Source organism: Phocoena phocoena, chromosome 10 (genome assembly GCF_963924675.1).
Source record: "Phocoena phocoena chromosome 10, mPhoPho1.1, whole genome shotgun sequence".
NCBI lineage: Eukaryota > Metazoa > Chordata > Mammalia > Artiodactyla > Phocoenidae > Phocoena > Phocoena phocoena.
The window spans coordinates 21,142,281-21,161,025 of NC_089228.1; the positions used below are offsets into that span (position 1 = coordinate 21,142,281).

Consider the following 18,745-nt stretch of genomic DNA (forward strand, 5'->3'; position numbering starts at 1 on the left):
TGCTTTGATGAACATCTTTGTGTAGTTGGGATTGGGGTTGTCTGTGATTTTTTTTTTTTAAAGAGTTTTTGATTTGGACCATTTGTTAAAGTCTCTTTTGAGCTTGTTACAATATTGCTTCTGTTTTATGTTTTGGTTTTTTTGACCCTGAGGCATGTGGGATCTTAGCTCCCCAACCAGGGATCGAACCCGCACCCCCTGCATTGGAAGGTGAAGTCTCAACCACTGGACCTCCAGGGAAGTCCCTGTGATTATTTTCTTAAGTGATGTTTCTCAGGTGGGGAACAAGCAAAGGGAAATTCCTCAAAGGAGGCAAAGTATGAAGCGCTGAAATGGAATTTATGCGTTCTTGATACCGCTAAACTAAAATTATACAAACTTCATAGCTTTATCCAGTGACGTCTCCTAAATGCCTGAAATGGGTCCGCACCCATCTCGGCAACTGGGATGCAGAGGTACTTAGGCAGGGGCCTTCCTTCCAGAGAAATTTGACTTTCTATCAAGAGCTACCTCAGTGGCAATTCTGAATTCCACTTCTCTGTTTGTTTACATGTCAGTGGCTGCAGCTCTTAGCTTTTAGAACGTCACTGAGGTTTGATTGTGGATCAGAAAAAGTCCCCAATTATTACCCTCCTAGACTAGGGCAATGTGGCTTTTTCAATTAAGACAGTGATTGATCACCTAATTCTTGAGGCTGCTGTGGTCCACCCACTCCTCGTGAATATGATCTTCTTTCTCAAATTTAGAATTTCCAAAGCTGAACCTGCCACCATCCCAGCCCCCAGACCAACTCCTCCTCCAATGTCTCCCCTTGAGTAACCACCATTCTCTCTTGAATCATCTCCAAGGATTTTCTCTTTTCCCTCCCACCTTCTTGTCCATCTGTCAGACAGCTCCCTTCTTTCCTTGTCTTTATCAGAATGCTGGCTTTCTCAGCCCTTAGTCTCCTCCACTCAGCCTGACTGTAAAAGTATGTGTGTGTGTGTGTGTGTGTGTGTGTGTTGTTTCTTTGACTGCTTTCTGTGACATTATTTTAAAAGTCAATGCCTGATTTCATTCAATTCCCACCACAGTTGTTATCATCACCATTTAACAAATTAATAGATGGAAATTTTAGGGCCAAAGAGACTATGTCACATAGCCAGTAAGTTCCCAGATCTGTTCTGATTCCGTTGTATACTACCACCTGCACATAACCCCCTGGTATCTTACTAAGACATAAATGCGATCATTGTTGTTGACTTCCAGACACCTCTTACAGTTTCTCGTTGCACAGACACCCATCTTCCAAAACCCTAACTTGGCATTCAAGGCCCCCCATAATCTGCATTATACATTTTAACCTCCCACACTCTACTGCTCATACACCTTAACATCTGTTCCTGCCTCTCTTCTCTTTTCTTCACATGCCTTCACTATTTCGCCTTTATGGCTTTGCTCAAACTCTTCTTCCTAGAATGCCTTTAAAAACAACAGTCCTCCCCTATTTTGTTTCCTGCCCTGTTTCCTTGAGTATTTTAAGTTAACATTATCATGACCAGTAGGAAACCTTGCTCTCTGAAAGTTAATTAAAATAGTGGCATGGGGACTTTTTTCTTTAAATAGTTGACAGCCTGAATTTCCAAGTCAGCCCTTAAGCTGCAAAGATAACAAGCTACTCGGGTAACACAACACAGACAAACACAGGATTCCTGAAAGCTGACACGGCAAGGAGGCAAGGTTTCATCACTGAGCCAGCCGCAAATGAGTTTGTAAAAGCAAAGCATTTTCTTTTCTTTTTAAGATCCTGAAAGGTGGAAATTACTAAGGGAACTATGTGACTAGGGCACTTTTTGCTTATAAGAAAGAGTGAGTGACTACAATTTACAGTCCGGTACTGGGTCACCATGAGGGCATATTGTCACCTAGCTTCAAATGGGAAGGAATAATTCACAATTTACAGCTGTGCTACTGGGGACAGCTGTTTTCCCATGGGAGAGGAACTTCTCTGGATGCCTTGAGAGTAGTTAATGAACGGAGTGGGGAACAAGCAAAGACTTTAAAGAACTTCTACTCTTACACCTCTAGAGCACTTGAAGCTCTAAAATATCATTCCATTTCCGGGACCTTTAAAATCAGTTACAGTGATAAAAATGGCAGCTCCCGTGGGCTAGGTGCTGTGCTGAGTATGTCCTTATTCACATCAATGGGGAGGCAGGAGTGAAGACAAGAGCTTTGGAATTTAATTGCCCAGGCACTTGCTGTATTACTGTGGGTAACTAACCTCTCTGGAACTCAGTTTCTTTGTCTCTATTACTTGGTATTACTATTATTATTGTTAATATGTTTAACCTTTCCACCAATCCTGTGATAACAGGCGCCACTGGTATCCCCATTTTACCGAGAGGGAAACAGCTTTGGAGGGAGTAAGTAGCTGACTCTCGAGGTCACATGGCTTAGAGAGTGGCCCAATTAGGACTCCACGCCTCGTGCTCTTCACCTTTGTCAGGAGTCTCCTTTTTTGTATCTCCTTTTTTTGTATTTAATGTAAGAATCATTACCTTCCTTGCTGGCAGAATAAAGAAGGCTGACTTGACAGAAATTTAACGTTTCTGTCTGATTTCAGGCCAGGGCTGTAATGAATCAGCAAAACACTTTTGTGAAAAACCTATTAAGAAATGGCTTTTCTCTCTCCTGGTGTCATGACTCTATGTTAAGGTTTGACTTAAAGATACAAATAGGTTCTTTTATTAATCAGTTCAGCGCATTAATATTTCATTTATTTTTAATGATTTGTAAATAATTCTACGTGTCAGGCTGTTTAACATGTTTTACAAACGTTAACTCATTAATTGTCTCCATCCATGAGGTTGGTGGAATATTATTCCCACGTTACAAGTGAGATTAAGAAATTTTGTGTGGATTATATTACCATATTATGGTTTAACATTTCCCCATGGCTTGGCCAGATGTTTAGAGTTGCTGTGTTGAATAAACAAACAACATAAGAACACATAGGGAACCGCAGACAAATAAGTGTGGGAAATACGTGGTTAAAAGCTAAACAAAGTTCTTTTCGATGAAGTTCGAATCTGCTCATGTGCATGGCGGGTCTCCCAGAAGTAGACACATAAACAGTGTTTCCAACACTTATTTGTCCCTGATGTGTGAGCCTCCTGCCAGACCAGTGTTCTACGGACTTCACTTTGTGAAGCAGGGGATTATTTATTTGCTGAAAGCTCAGTATTAAAATGCCTTTAAAAGATAAGCAGTTTTGGCAAACCTTTTCTTGGTACTCCTTGCCAGATTATTGCATCCCTCGATTTTAATTCCAGTAACTCTTGGGGTAAACATTCATCAAGTTCTGAACTTGCTTTTTCTGAAGAGCCCTGAATTTGGAAGGAATCATCCATCCCATACAGTGGGTGCTTTTTCATCTGCTCTGTGCAGAGAATGTTAGGGCTGCCCAATATTATGTATTGGAACCCTCATTTCATAGCTGATGAACTAACAAGTGACATATCCATGACAGTTCAGGTTGACAGGACCAGACCTACAGTCCCCAGGTCTCCCTGACCATCTCAGATTTACCATTTTGTCTTACACTTGTATCAGGAGGCCTCCATGGATCCTTGCTGTCCCTGATAGAAGGCAGTGAGGACAGCAGGCAGTGGACTCTACCATGGTAAGTGGTGTTATCACTGGAGTGGCCCCGAGTCTAATATTAGTCACTTGAGGACATAGCTTAAGAGGGAGAAGGCCGGAAATGAGCACTCAGTCAGCAGTGCCTTTGGAATACCTTGTCTTCTTCTCATTGCTCGACCCTATTCACTCCTGTAGATCGAACACCTAATACCTACAACGTGAGAGGCTTTGGACCAAGCGAGGGCTGTGATGGAGGCAGACTGAGTTTCCGGCCTTCCTTTTATTCCTGAGCCACGGTCCTTCTACATCCTTTATAAGAGACACTGGAGAAAGGCCTGGGCCCTGGACTGAGACAGGCAGGCATGAGGTTGAGTGAAACAAGCCCTCCTCATCTGCTCGTGGTGTGACCTTGAGCCAGTTTTAAAGCCATCTGAACCTAAGGTCCCTTTTCTTTTGGAGATTCGTTGTGAGGATTGAGTGAGATCAAGCACCTTGCAGGGTGCCCGGTACAGAATGGAGACTTAGTACTTGGGAGTCTGGTTCCACTAAGTCCCATGTAGAGATGCATTTTAGATGATGTTGCTGTTGTTGTTTTACCATCTTAGCCATTTGTAAGTGTACAGTTCAGTGGCATTAAGTACATCCACACTGCTGTGCAACCATCACCGCATCCGTCTCCAAGATTTGTCATCTTGCAAAATGGAAACGCTGTGCCCATTAAGTGATAACCCCTCTCCCCTCTGCCCCCAGCCTCTAACAGCCGCCATTCTACTTTCCGTCTCTATGAGTTTGCCTTTTCTGGGTGCCTTATGGAAGTGAAATCATGCAGTTTTTGTTTTTTGTTTTTTGTTTTTTGTTTTTTTGTGGTACGCGGGCCTCTCACTCTTGTGGCCTCTCCCGTTGCGGAGCACAGGCTCCGGACGCGCAGGCTCAGCAGTCATGGCTCACGGGCCCAGCCGCTCTGCGGCACGTGGGATTCTCCCAGACCGGGGCACGAACCCGTGTCCCCTGCATCGGCAGGCGGACTCTCAACCACTGCACCACCAGGGAAGCCCCAGTATTTGTTTTTTTTGTGACTGGCTTCTTTCACTCAGCATGGTGTCCTCAGGGTTCATCCATTGTATGTATATACCGCTTCGTTTAGCCATTCATCCATGGATGGATACTTGGGCTACTTCCACTTTTGGACTCTTATGAGTAATGCTGATATGAACAAATATAGGTAAACATCTCTTTGAGACCCTGATTTCAGTTCTTTTGGGAAGAGAGATGCATTTTTAAGAAGAATCCCTGGCTTCCAGATAGTTAAGTATATTCTGCTGTTCATTGGAGTGGGGATTGGGGTGAACGCATAGGAATTGGGGATGGATATCAGATCCTTGTTCTAAATCATCAGATCTTACTTACCAAAATTAATACTTGAGGAGCCCAATACTTACATTAAAATATTGTTGTAGGTGAATATTTATTGACATGGAAAAATGATTACAATATAGGAAGTAGGAAGAAAGCATAGGTATTATCCATTTTTATTAAAAAATTATATATACCAATATGTTCAAATACGTGATACAGATATAAAAACTGGTCCTTAAGTAGTAGCATCGTGCAGGAGCCCCTAAATTTTTTTGTTCATACAGCCCCTTTCATTCTCAATATGCATATACTTTTAATTATTTATTTAATTATATAGTTATGTACACGTAGAACTATATTGACATCACATACACTATAAAATATTCTCAAAAGAGTAATGTATCAAAAGGAAAGAGATAGAGTAACATGTTCCAAGAATGAATAAAAATAAATATCATTAGAAGTTCTAGTATTGGGAGTTCCCTGGCAGTCCAGTGGTTAGGACTCGGCGCTTTCACTGCTGGGGCCAGGGTTCCATCCCGGGTCGGGGAACTAAGATCCTGCAAGCCACGTGGTGCAGCCAAAAAAAAAAAGAAAGAAGTTCTAGTATATTCTTTCTGCACACCTACAGATCTCTCTACCACATAGACTGTTGTAGAGTAGATTCTGAAGTTAGACAAAGCTGAACTGGATTCCAGAGCCCACTTCTCACTGGTGAATAATCTTAGCTGAGTTACTGAACATCTCCAAGCTGCAGTTTTCCATCTGTAAGTGGGAATAATTAGAGTTCTTTTATAAAAAAAATTTTTTTATTGAGATATGGTTTTTTTTGAGGTATGTACTGTTATATTAGTTTCAGGTATAGAGCATAACGATTCAGTATTTGTATATATTGCAAAATGATCACCGCAATAAGTCTGGTTAACATCCAACACCACACATAGTTACAAAACTTTTTTTTTCCTTGTGATGAGGACGTTTAAGATCTGCTCTCTTAGCAGCATTCAGATGTACAGTACAGTGTTAATAGTGCATTGTGCACTGCCTGGTTTATGGTAGGGGTAAAAAAAATTAAGCTGGTACTATTGTCATGACTAACAGTTGTCTCGGGATGGTGGGGATAGAAATGTTTACAATTTTCCTTCTTTGCATGTCAGTGTGTTTTCATTTATTGAAAATGAAGATACAGTGCTTACGTAAGAATTCTTTTAAATGTTATTTTGTCTTGTTAAAAAACTCAGAGCTTAGCACAGTGACCTACAGATCTCCTGCACTGCATCCTTTTTCAAAATGAATGTAAGATTCATGGAACACTACCCACTTGGCCTAACGGAAACTTCCCAAACCAAGGCTTAAAGCCCTTCCCTGCCACCCCAGAGCACCAAGCCTGTGATTTCCCACCCCCCCACCTCGTATATGGGAGGCCCTGTCCAGAACCTGCTGGCCCCCAGGGGCCTGCGCGCCTTTGTGAACAGGCTCATTCAGTTCTCAGCACAGGCGCCTGAGGCTGGGCAGGCAGAAAGGAAGCAATTAAGACAGTGGAAACCTACCAGGGAAAAAGCTGTTGGCAGGGCAGACTTCATGGATGTGTGATCTGTGCAGTCACACAGGGCCCCCTGCTCGGAAGGACCCCACTCTTGGTTTGATGCTCTTCTGTCTTGAAATCTTGAAATTCTCCATGATTTTTTCACAAAGAAGCTCCACATTTTGATTTTTCACTGGGCCTTGCAAATTGTAGCTTGGTCCTGGCTGTTGAAAACTGTAAGGCATTGAGAAGGCCCCGGTGTTGAATGGATTGTTAAAGAAGGGGTCCTCTTGTAGGTATCTAAACGGGTACTCCATTGAGGAAGCTGGAACCACACAGAATTCTGCAAAACAGCCTTTTTGCATATATGTCTGGGAACCTCTTACCCTTTTCTGATTTCACTATGTTTGATCTCCCAGGTCTGAAGCACGGGGAGTAACAACCTTGACTTCATAAGGGCTCTGTGAAAATCGAGAGAGAAAATGCACGTGAAAGGGTTACAACAGTGCCTAGCACCTGGAATACTCATTTTTAAAAGCTTCCTAAATATTCAGTTGCTACCCTGGTATCAACAATATGAGCTAGGTAGTATCATTATGCTCATTTTATTTTTTAAATATTTTTCCTGATGTTTACATTTTGTACTTCATTTATTTATTTATTTGTTTTTGGCCACACCCTGCGGCATGCAGAATCTTAGTTCCCTGACCAGGAATCGAACCCACGCACTCTGCAGTGGAAGCGTGGAGTCTTAACTGCTGGACCACCAGGGAAGTCCCTAGCCTCATTTTATAGATGAAGATACTGAGGTTCAGAGAAGTTGAGTAACTTGCCCAAGTCATACAGCTGGTTACCATATGGAGTTAGGGTTTGAACTCAAGCCATCTGATGGCAGAGGTCATGCTTTTTTCACTCCACCATCGTGCACCCTGCTTTCATCATCATCGATTAGGTGCCAGGTATTCCTGTGTACTTTTATCATCTGCTTCTCAATTTATAGCCGTTGAGATCCTCATTCTGCAGATGTGGAGACAGACGTAGTGATCACGGTCACATATCTGTTCCACATATGGTGGTGCTTGGATTTTAACCCCCATCCTCTGAATTTCTCCTCAGCCTTTCCACTTGATAATTCCTCAAGAGTGAATCCAAAAGATGTTTCACAGTATCTACTGCTTTGGGCTGATAAGTTAGACTTTGGCGAACTCTTGGACCCACATGCCAGACAGTTCTTCATAGCTTGTTTCTGGCAGCAATGGAATGTCATCAGCGCTGGCTCAGACCTTGGAATCTCACTGGGTTCCCCCCAACTCCTGGCAACCACCATTCTACCCTCTGTCTCTATGAATTTCTAAAATGTTTTTATTTAAAATATTTACACATTTTCATGTTAACCTAATTCTCAGCCAAAGTCATCCTTATGGATTACATTTCTTCTAAAAGAGTTGAAGTTTCAGAGTAGACAGGATCAGAATCCTTGGCAAGCTGACTAATGTTTAGAAAAATCTCTCATCACATTTTCATTATTATTAGAAATTCTTTAGACTTAAAAAAAAATGTAGTTTGACGGTTGATCCCTATCAAGCACGCAGATGGACAGAGTAATTCGTCCTTTGTTACAAGTTAGGCCACAGACAAAAATTTAACAGCAACGGAATTCTAGCTGAATGGACGCTGTGTTCCCCAGAATGCACACCGGTCTCTTGTCTCTTTGGTGGAGTGCTGAGGTGGGGGGGATCTGACACAAATTCCGTGGATTGGTCATGATGTTGGAAGAGCAAGTTTCAAGGCTGAAATTCCACCAGTTACTGGGGGTTCTGTTGAACCAATCCTAAAGCCACTTACAACCTGGGACTTGCCAAGTCCCTTCCAAAGTTCTTTTCCCATGTGGTTTATTACCAGCCCTTAGGGTTGCCAGATTGAGCAAATAAAACAAACAACGAATAACTTTTTGAGTGTGTGTTCTAAATATTTAATCTGGCAACTCTTATCTAAGATCGCCCACTGGGGATTCTTCTCAGTGGTAGCAATCCACCCGCAGCCTGTTCTGAGAATGGTAGAAATACAGTGTTTATAATTGTTGGTTTCATGGGCTGTGATCAGAACTGAAGGAACACATTTATTGAACATAGGCAGGTGCCTTCATAGCAGCATGGCTTCATAGCGTCTTCCCAAGAACCCTATAAAACAGGTCACTATCCCTGTCTTTATAATGAGGAACCGAGGCTCACAAAGGTTAGTTTATCTAAGACCACAAACGTCCTACAAACATGGAGACCTGGGACTGTATCCAGTTCGAAGTCCTTACCTTATTACTGCACATTACAAGTCTAGGGCCAGCTGGTAGGCTGCTCTGTAGATTTGCTTCTAAGTATGTGGCAGCTTTGCAGTAGCCTGTGTCCCAACCCTGGCTGCCCATGTGCCAGCTCTGGTGGGACAGTGGGCAGCCAGGTGACCTCTCTAAGCCTCAGTTTCCTTATCTGTAAGTTAGAAATAGCACCTACATCTACGTTCGCCATAAGGATTAAATGGGTTCTTTTTTTTGTATTTTGTATAAGGAAAATGCTGAGCACTTGTCTGCCACACAGCACATGCCCAGGACAGTCTCCTTTAAAGCCACGAGTTTCATTTATTGTCCTGTGAAGGGGCTGAGTGGTCGGAGGGAGCTGCAAACCAGAGGCAGCCTAGAAACGTGTGCTTACGCCTGATCCCCAGGGAAGGAGCTTCAACGGGTTAAGATGAATGGAGGGCATCCCTCCTTCTCCCAGAAGTGCTGGGGAGCATCCCTAGCTTAAGGGGGAGGCCAGGAGAAGGGCTCCTTTCAGGTCTCACTTTCCGCTCTGCAAATGGTGACCACCTGATTTGGCTTGAGGCGTGATCAAGAACTGTTTAAATGCGGTGGGAAGAAAATTCCAAGATTGGAAAGACCCTGTGACTTGGGAGGGGAGGGGGCAAGGTCTGGCCCAGCCCGCCTGGCTTTTCCGGCCCCTCCCCCCTCCCGCCTTTCCAGTTCCCTCCTCTGCTTCCTTCTCCTGCCCGGCTGCTCCACTTTGACCTGGAGTCCAGAGAACCAGACAAGCAGCCACTGGTCCTCTCGATCTAGCGCCACCTCCCCGAGGGGCCCCTGGGTAAGTCTTTAACATCAGCGGGCCCTGTTTCCCCCTGAGAACTCAGGGTCGGACACACCAAATCAGCTCGCCTAAACCAGCTGGCAGGGTTTGGTGTGGAGGGGTGGAAAGTGAGGCGGGCACTTTATTTTAGCTATTAAGAAATCGTCTCAGTCTGTGAGCAGTTCGACTAAACTGCAACAACCAGTGGTGGCTTTAGAATGGGGTGGATTTGAGCCCTAGCTTTCTGCCTTGGTGTATGATTGACTGTGAATGATGACAGTTTGTTTCCAACTTTCTGCAGCACCTCCCAAGCCCTCTGTCCTCTAAAAGAGAGAACTCGACAGGGGTAGATATTTTACTATGAATTTTTTTAGTCCAGATTAAAAAATCAGGCATCAGGAACACCTCGTGTGTTTTAAGGAAACTTTGTTGGGTGTTGGGCTTCTCAGGCAGATTTGGGTGCCCTGTTTTAATATTCTGCTGAAAATGACGGGTCTGATTTTATGGCTCTTAAAACAAATTGTTTAAAACTAAATTTGGTATCTTTGCTGTCAGGGGACAACTCTAGCCTGTAGTGGTTTTGGTTGGGTTTAAGAAACATTGAGTGATAACACATATTGTCTTCTTATCCGTGTTCAGATCTTTGTGGTTTAATCCAGTTTTTGGCTAATCCAGATTAACTGGTTTAAAAAATGCAGCCTGTCCTCACCGAAGAAACTAACTTTATTTTTATTTATTTATTTTTAAAATTTTATTTCTTGGCCACACCGTGCGTCATGCGGGATCTTAGTTCCCCCACCGGGAATCATGCCCCCCTGCGGTGGAAGCGCGGAGTCTTAACCACTGGACCGCCAGGGAAGTCCCAGAAACTAACTTTAGTAGAATCGATGAGAGGCCACTATAATTATAAATTCTGAAGCCTCGAGTTAAGCTGGCAGAAGCCTTCCATCTCCTCACCTCCTCCTCCCCCCATTTTCTGTCTCTTTTTGGAATTAGAGGAGTTAGACAGAGTGGTTCAAGCACAGGCTTGGAGTCATATTTGCTACTTTTTTTTTTTTGCGGTACGCAGGCCTCTGAATGTTGCGGCCTCTCCCGTTGTGAAGCACAGGCTCCGGACGCGCAGGCCCAGCGGCCATGGCTCACGGGCCCAGCCGCTCCGTGGCATGTGGGATCCTCCTGGACCGGGGCACGAACCCATGTCCCCTGCATCGGCAGGCAGACTCTCAACCACTGTGCCACCAGGGAAGCCCCATATTTGCTACTTTCTTGCCGTTTGAGTTTAAATCTCTCTTAAATCTCAGTTTTCACATCTATGTAATGGGGGTGCTGGTGATAATAGCATAACCTGTAGAGAGAGGTTTTTGTACAGTCTCTGAAACCTAGTAATGCTCATGAGTGTGAGCTGTTGTTCAAAGCATTTCTTTTTTAGGGACTGAATGAAGGTATCCACTCTGTATAACTGCTGGCTCAGCCTCAAAGAGTCTCGTGAAACTAACCTCCTGGGCTGTCCTCAGCCTCTTTGACCTTCTTTCCTGTTTTAAACTGTAGATTGCTATCTCTTTCTTGAAAATCTCCCTTTGTTTTATGATGTGTTTATTCTCTACCTGTGGTTCTCAAGTCATTTATTAAACGGATCGCTGGGTCCCAGCTTCTGCCCTCCTGATTCTGTAGGTCTGGGGTGGGCTCCAGAATTTGCATTTCTAACAAGTTCTCAGATAATAGGGATGCTGCTAGTCAGGGGATTGTAAAAGAACTACTGTGTTTTCTCATGCTTGTCAACCTTTAAAATCCCCTTACCTAGGAATTAGTGGAGAGAAATTTACTGTTAGAACTCCCTAGTTATTAAGTCAAGGAGATAATAAGCTAGATTCATCACTGAAGGCCAAGTTCCCAGATAACTGAAAGAAACATGATTTTTTTTTTAATTAAAAAAGGGTGATGTGAAGGCAATCTGGCCAGTGAACAAATGCTCTAAGTAAACTGAGAACATACCTTCAACTGCTAACTACCAAGGTGTTGATCAACGCTGGTAGATTAGTTGAGGAAATTAGTGTTTATATTCAGTCTCCAAGATCCTTCTAATAATGACATGTTTAAGCAAGCTGTCCTCCTTAAACACTGGATCCAGCTGGAATGCTTTAGTAATTGAGTTGACACCTGTTACACCATTTAACAGACATTAAATACAGTTTTTCTGGCTGCTATGATCATTGCCATGGACCATTCCTTCAGTATAGTGCAAAACTTTGACGGCCACCCCAGCTCTCTAGCAAGCATAGATAAGGAAGTGGCTTATCACCAGCCTCTGTACAGGCAACTCCAGAAGACTGGCAAACGTTTCTAATTTACACCAGTTCCTAAAGACAGTAAATCTTTAGCTGGCACATAGCACAGTATTAAATAGAGCTCCCAGCTGTGACAACTTGCTTGAGGTCTTGGAGGCCCCTTAGGCTACATGGTAGACTTTATCTTGAGTGTTCAACAGGCATTAACTATAGCTTTTTTACATTTGCATATGCATGAGTTATACTCATGCAAGACTCCAGTCCCAAGTTACTTTTTGAAGAGCTTAATTTATGTCTTGGTGATGTTTCTACGCTCATTTCCATTGGGTCATTATATTTAACGTGCTTTGTAGGCACCTTTGCTTGCAATTTCAGTTAAGGAAGAGCGTTAGCATCAAAAAGAAAAGGGAAGTTTGGGGCTTGGGCTTTTTTTTTTTTTTTTTAACTGTCCTAGAAACCTAAGGGTGCTTCTACACCAAGCATTGACAGCTACCATCTTTGAGGGATCTCATTCAGTGATCCGTTTGCTCCAGAAGTGCCAGCACCACAGTTTGCTAATTGCCCGCACTCCCTCGTCCTCCAGCCTGAGAATGGCAGGTGGCTGATTGTCACTGTGGGCAAGTTCCCAATTAGGCACAAACAGGTGCACACATCTGCTGGGGGTGGCTGTTTCCACACAACTGCTCCAGCGCACACAAAGGGTGGCCTCAGCTTTGCCAGCCATGTGGCTCTCTCAAAAATGAGTGAGGTTGGCACATTCCTACAGGGCTTTTGCGGTCAGTAAAGAAAAACAAGAGCCCGTGAAAGGGGCTTGGGAATGCCAGAAGGAATCATCACGGGAAAAAGAGCTGCGGTGGCTAAATGGTGGGTCATGGGCTGCTTTCTTCTAGAAAGCTGTCAGAATAGGAACTTGGAATACCTAAAGGAGGTATTATCAGGTATTTAATCTAATTATCAGCCTAGATAATTAGATAAAACGCAGTGTTCTTCATTGTGGCATCTGAATTCCTGCTGGAAGGATGAAGAATAGCAATTTCTGGTTTGTTACTGAGAAGGAGCTAGTCTTGTAGATTTATGGGCATTGTCTTTGGCTAGAACCTGGAGAAAGCAGTCCCTCTTGGCAGTTCTGGTCAAGTTCATCTTTGAAATAACACTTCCACTGCATTCGGGTCAAGAACGTCCAGACAGGACTTTCCTGGTGGCGCAGTGATTAAGAATCTGCCTGCAAACGCAGGGGACACGGGTTCGATCCCTGGTCCAGGAAGATCCCACATGCCGCGGAGCAACTAAGCCTATGCGCCACAACCACTGAGCCTGTGCTCTAGAGCCCGCGAGCCACAACTAGAGAAAGCCCACCCGCAGCAAGGAAGACCCAACGCAGCCAAATATAAATAAATTAAAAAAAAAAAAGAACGTCCAGACAGGGTGAGTGCGTTTCCTGCTGGGACGAGGCAGAGACATCTCCGTCCAGGCTTGCTCACCTCCCGGCTGTTTAGAGGCCCTCCCTTGGGATTCTGAGGTTGATCCTCATTCATATAAACCTAGCCTCCCACCCTGCCTGCCTGTCAGCCCCAGGAGGGGCCTTTTCTGCCCAAGCCAGACCTGGCTGCCTCTGCCAGCTCAGTGGATCTGCGTGGCCTTGGCTCCCAGGCAAATTCCCCCACAGGGGTTCTTCGGAGGGTGAACAAATAAGCACTCAGCTACTGTCAGTCCACTCAAACGTGAAATCCTTCAGGTTCTAAACTCTGAAAATGATCAGGATTAACTTAAGAATAATGCACCAGTGTTTGAAACACTTGCCTTCTAAATGGCAATGGGCTTGCTCATCAGTACCCTCCCTTACACCCACTAACCATATTTGACTTAGTTTTATGTGAATTATATCACCCGGAAGGATGTGTAAAACATGTATGAATGGTTTAAATAACAAATTAGAAATTACACAGCCACATAACCACACCCAATGAGGAATGTTGCCAGGATCCCACCCCACCCCCATTGTGTAGTGGACCCCCCTTTCCCAGTAAAAATCCTCTCGTTTCCCCAGAGGTGCTTGGGCTGTATAGAACATATTTTCTTGTTTTGCTTTATACTGTATCACCTATGTATGATTCTCTGTAGTTTCATTTTGTTTGCTTTCGAACTTATATACATGGGATGGTGATGTATATATTATTTTGGGTCTTGTTTCTTTGCTAAATACCGTGAGATTCATTATGTTGTGTGAAGCTAGTCTGTATTTTGTTTGCTGCATGGTATTCCATTGTATGAATACTGTAATTTTATCATTTCTACTGTTATGGGATATTTGGGCTGTTTTCTTTATTTGTCTTACTGTGAACAATGCTGCTATAAACCCTTTTCTTTTGCATAAGTTTCTCTAGAGGTATACCTAGGAAAGGATCTCTGGGTCATGGGGTATGCAGATTTCCAAAAAGATCATGTCAATGGGCATTCTACAGCAATGGATGGGAGTTCCTATCACCCTTCATCTTCACGTAACCTCAGTGCAGTCGGCTACAAAGTGGTAATTCATTGAAGGTTCAATTTGCATTTCCCTGAGTACTTATAAAGCTGAACACTTGCTTCTGCCTGTTGGCCACTTGGGTTTCTACTTGTGCACTGCTTGTTGAACGATTTAACCCATTTTGCTGCCAGGTCATCTGTCTCAGCCATCTTTTTCGTCCTCTTTTAGTGTCATAGACAGGTCCCCAGCTCAATCACCTCCTTATTGGTGGTGGCTTGTTAGAAGTTTCCTGTGTTAATAGGTCCTTATAGAAAGTGATGTTGTGTATTCACAAGAAAGGATATTTTGCGATAGCACAAGTGAACAGATTTGGAGGATTAATAGGAACCTCTTCTAACACAAAGAAATTAAGGCTGTGTTTTTTCCTGAGAAAGTAATCTTTTGGGATGGTCCAGATTCCACATTTGTCAGAATTATTTATGTGTCTCATTTACTCATGCCCTACTGATGTTTTGCACTGTAAGTAAATTATCTGAAACTAGAAACCAAGCTGAACTGAGAAGGGCCTCCCTAGACATTCTTTACTCTTAGTTTGTCAGAAATTGCAAAGCGATAGTGATGGTCTGCAGGTATGTTTTATATAGCCTGCACAATGCTTTACTTTTTATTTTTGGCTTTCCTTTTTTGTTTTTTGGTTGAGGCAGTATTTTAAAATTCAGACATTCTAGGTAAAACTCTGAGATTTTGCCTTATATTTGAAGAAAGTGCAATCATTAGGCAATAGTGGATCCACATTCTCACGTGGCAGAAATTACATTGATCTGAGTGGTGGTTCCCCATCAGCAGTGGCACCTGATTGTTTCCTCAGTATCCAATCTCCCTTTTCTCCATATTAGTAATAATATTAGTAGCAAGGCATGTGGCTGCTCAAAATAAAGACTACATATCTCAGTGTCCCTTGCAATTATCAAGAGCCTTGTGATTGTTCTGGCCAGTGGAAGTGGGCAGCTTTCAGGTTCTGCCCCTAAAGGAGTGGGTATGTCCTCCTTTACTCTTTTTCCCCTAAGTGATGGCTAAAAGGTGGACATGGTGGTGAGCTATCTCAGACCATGTGAAGGACAGCAGAACCCCACGAACAGTGAAGCAACAAGAGTCTCGGTCCCTGAACACTTCATGCTATTCTAGCTCTAACTTGTAGGTAAAGATAAATTAAAGTGTTGATCTCTGTCACGCACAGTCAAATCTATATCCTAAGTAACTTCAAGTGGGTAATGTTCTCTCCTCTTCCTCATGGTCCCCACCGAGTCCCCATTGTGTCCCTGTGTCTGCTGCCGAGCTTGACTTGCCTTTCTCAGCTGGCTTAGACAGTTGGATTTCTAATGCTTCTCTCACTGGGCTCCTATTAGAGAGTTGCTTCTAAGATATATTTATATTCTAATATTTAATAGTCTAAGAGTGACACAAAAGAAAAATTCTTAAGTCTGAAAGATACAATACAATTAGAAGTTTTAGGGTTGAATTATCAGGAGTTTTATAATAATCCAAATCAGGGTTTCTCAACCCTCAGCACTATTAACATTTGGGGCAAGATAATTCTTTATTGCTGGGGGCCCATCTTATGTATTGTAGGATGTATAGTAGCATCCTGGCCTCAGTTCAGTAGATGCCAGTAACACCTCCTTCCCCAATTGTGACTGTCAAAAAATGTCTTAAGACGTTGCTAAATATCCCCCGAGGGGCAGAATTGCCCCAGTTAAGAACCACTAATTTAAAGTATATTTCTTTATTTTTTTACCTTTTTAAAAAAAAATTAATAGACTTCAGTTTTTAGAGCAGTTTTAGGTTTACACAAAAATTGAGCAGAAAGTATGGAGAGTTCTCATATATCCTCTCTCCTTCCCCCTCCCCCTCTCTTCGCAGTTTCCCTTATCAGTAACATCTTGCATTAGTGTAGTACATTTGTTACAAGTGATGAATCAATACTGACAGATTTTTTTTTTTTTTGCTGTTTTACGGTTTTATTAAACAAAACGTGCACACGAGCTGTCTATTCATTTTCTTCGCCGCGCAGCCTGTCGTTGGGATTAGTGACTCTGATGGCCAGCTGGGCTGCTCTCTCCACAGTGGCTTTGCGGTTCTTGGAGGAGACGTTGTGCGCAATCTCAAAACAGTAAGACTTGTTGCACGTCAGCAGCACTTCAAGCTCCTTGACGTTGTGGACCAGGAACTGGACCAGGAACTGGGCAAAGCCGCTGGGCAGCATGTGCTTTGTTTTCTTGTTGCCCCCGTAACCGATGTTGGGCATCAAGATCTGGCCCTTGAATCTCGTGCGCACCCTGTTGTCAATGCCTCTGGGTTTCTGCCAGTTCCGCTTAATTTTGACATACCAGTCTGACTGGTGCTGGATGAACTTCTTGGTCCTCTTTTTGACAATCTTGTGCTTCACGAGGGGTCTGAGGGCAGCCATGATGCCGAGTAGGAGATGGCGGCCACCTCCGTAGGCAGCGCCGAGGAAAAGAAGACGAGAGATTATTATTAGCTAAAGTCCATAGTCAAATCATGGTTCACTCTGTGTTCTATAGCTTTTGACAAATGCATCCATGATTACAGTATTATTCACAATAGTTTCACAACCCCCCCAAATCCCTTGTGCTCCACCTATTCAATTATATTCCTTTTAAAGTAGTCTAAACTTTCCTTAAAATGATCCCTAAGCCACTTGCCTATTAATGCACATTTTAGTTGCTTCCCAGTGATTGATTAGTATCCCAAAAAGGTCTTAATGAGTAAATATTCATTGTTATTTAGGATGCTGCCTTGTGATTAACATTTGGTAATTTATTGATTTATTTAGTCACCATTTCCAGATGTATAGTGTCTTATCGCATCTTAGGACTAGGGTAGGTTCTAATGGTGCATAGTTAAAATTAAAAACTCCTTGGGAAGGTGACATGTCGAAGGCCAAAGTTCATCTTTCAGTATATCCAACACAGGTAGTATTTTTCTCCAGTTGTAACATGTAGCTATTTCTTAAGTTAGTCACTAGATATACAAGTTGTGTGTTTAGCAGACATGTGTTAAATGCTTTAATACTAGAAAAATCTCAGTATATTGAGAGACTGGTGCTTTAAGGACACAGGAACTAAAATCATCTTAAAGGACAGCAACTTCAAGTTTCCCATTTCACACTTATTCTCAACCATGAGCTTGTTGAATAAAATGATGGATAAAATTTTCCTCTCATTTCATTCCCCTCTCTCCTCTGTCCTTTGGCTGACTACATTGGTGTAAGTTAAAAGCAACTTCATCATATGACACCTGTTTCTACATGCTCAGCATGCAGTATACACTTAATACGTATTTGCTAAATGAATAAGTGAATTTATGGTAAATAGCAGCTTCGCTTCTTCTACTCTAGTAGGTCTTGATTGCCACAAAATTAACTATAATCCAAAGAAATAAGTGAATGTGAGGCTGAGTTCTTGGAACACAGCACACAGTTCACATGAACCCAGGAGATAACACACATGTGGCTGGTGGTGATGATTAATAACAAAAAAGTGTTATCCTTAGTCTGTCACTTTAGAACATGTACAGGTATTTGCCCTTCACAAAAAATTCATAAGCCAACCTCTTTGAAAAGGAAATGGGATTTGAAGGACAGAGCATAAAAGAAATTATTAAGAGAAATAAATGTCATTACTGGGAGTTGACAGGTGACCTTTACTGTGATTAAATACGATTGTGGTATATATTTTGGTTTTCAGGAAGCCCAAACCAGTTTCCCGAGATTGTCAATGTGGTTAAGCCATACTGCTCAGATTTCAAATGAATAGGGAGATTTATCCTTATGTAAGAATGGGAGCCAAGTGACTTTTCATTTCCTGGAGTAATTTGTAAAGTCAGATCTCTCACCTTTAGGAAAGGCCCCAAGCCTAGTTTTGAAGTACAGCATTGACAGGTACAAATCATACCGTGTCTAAGCTAGGTGACACTCAACTCTATCTGTTCCTGCTGAAAGTAAGTTTATATACAGGTAGCTCAGTGGGTTCACCTGATTGTCCTGTGGGCTGGTGGGGAAACTTGGTGATAGAACCAGTAAACAAACCTTCTGTAGACATTGAAGGAGAACCAGTTACACCAGGCCTGATCAAGTGACAGGAGAGAGCAATTTCTAATCCAGTACAGTGCAACATAGACCAAACAAAGCCTGTCTGCAGGCCATACTTGGTTCCCTAGTTTGACCTATAACGTTTGATGTAGGTAATTGAATGAATGCTTTGGGAGGAGACTGACCTTGAGTTCAGCGTGTAGTCCTACAGTTGGGGGTTCATCTCTTTCAGTATCACGATTCACATTGGGGCAAACCCTGGGGAAG

General features: G+C 42.9%; 2 protein-coding genes across 2 annotated transcripts in view; one reads left to right on the forward strand and one right to left on the reverse strand.

The window, feature by feature from the left end:
* The window catches only part of FRMD4B (FERM domain containing 4B), a 189,134-nt gene that overhangs the window by 122,863 nt on the left and 47,526 nt on the right, over window positions 1-18,745 (forward strand). The window lies entirely within an intron of this gene.
* On the reverse strand, window positions 16,415-16,834 carry LOC136129885 (large ribosomal subunit protein eL32-like). The gene has a single exon (XM_065886230.1). It carries the CDS (start codon window positions 16,832-16,834, stop codon window positions 16,415-16,417), a length of 420 nt encoding a protein of 139 aa, XP_065742302.1.

What these genes read in the sequence shown, in the direction of transcription:
- LOC136129885 (XM_065886230.1), bottom strand. Translation starts at nt 16,834, where the DNA reads ATGGCTGCCCTCAGACCCCTCGTGAAGCACAAGATTGTCAAAAAGAGG.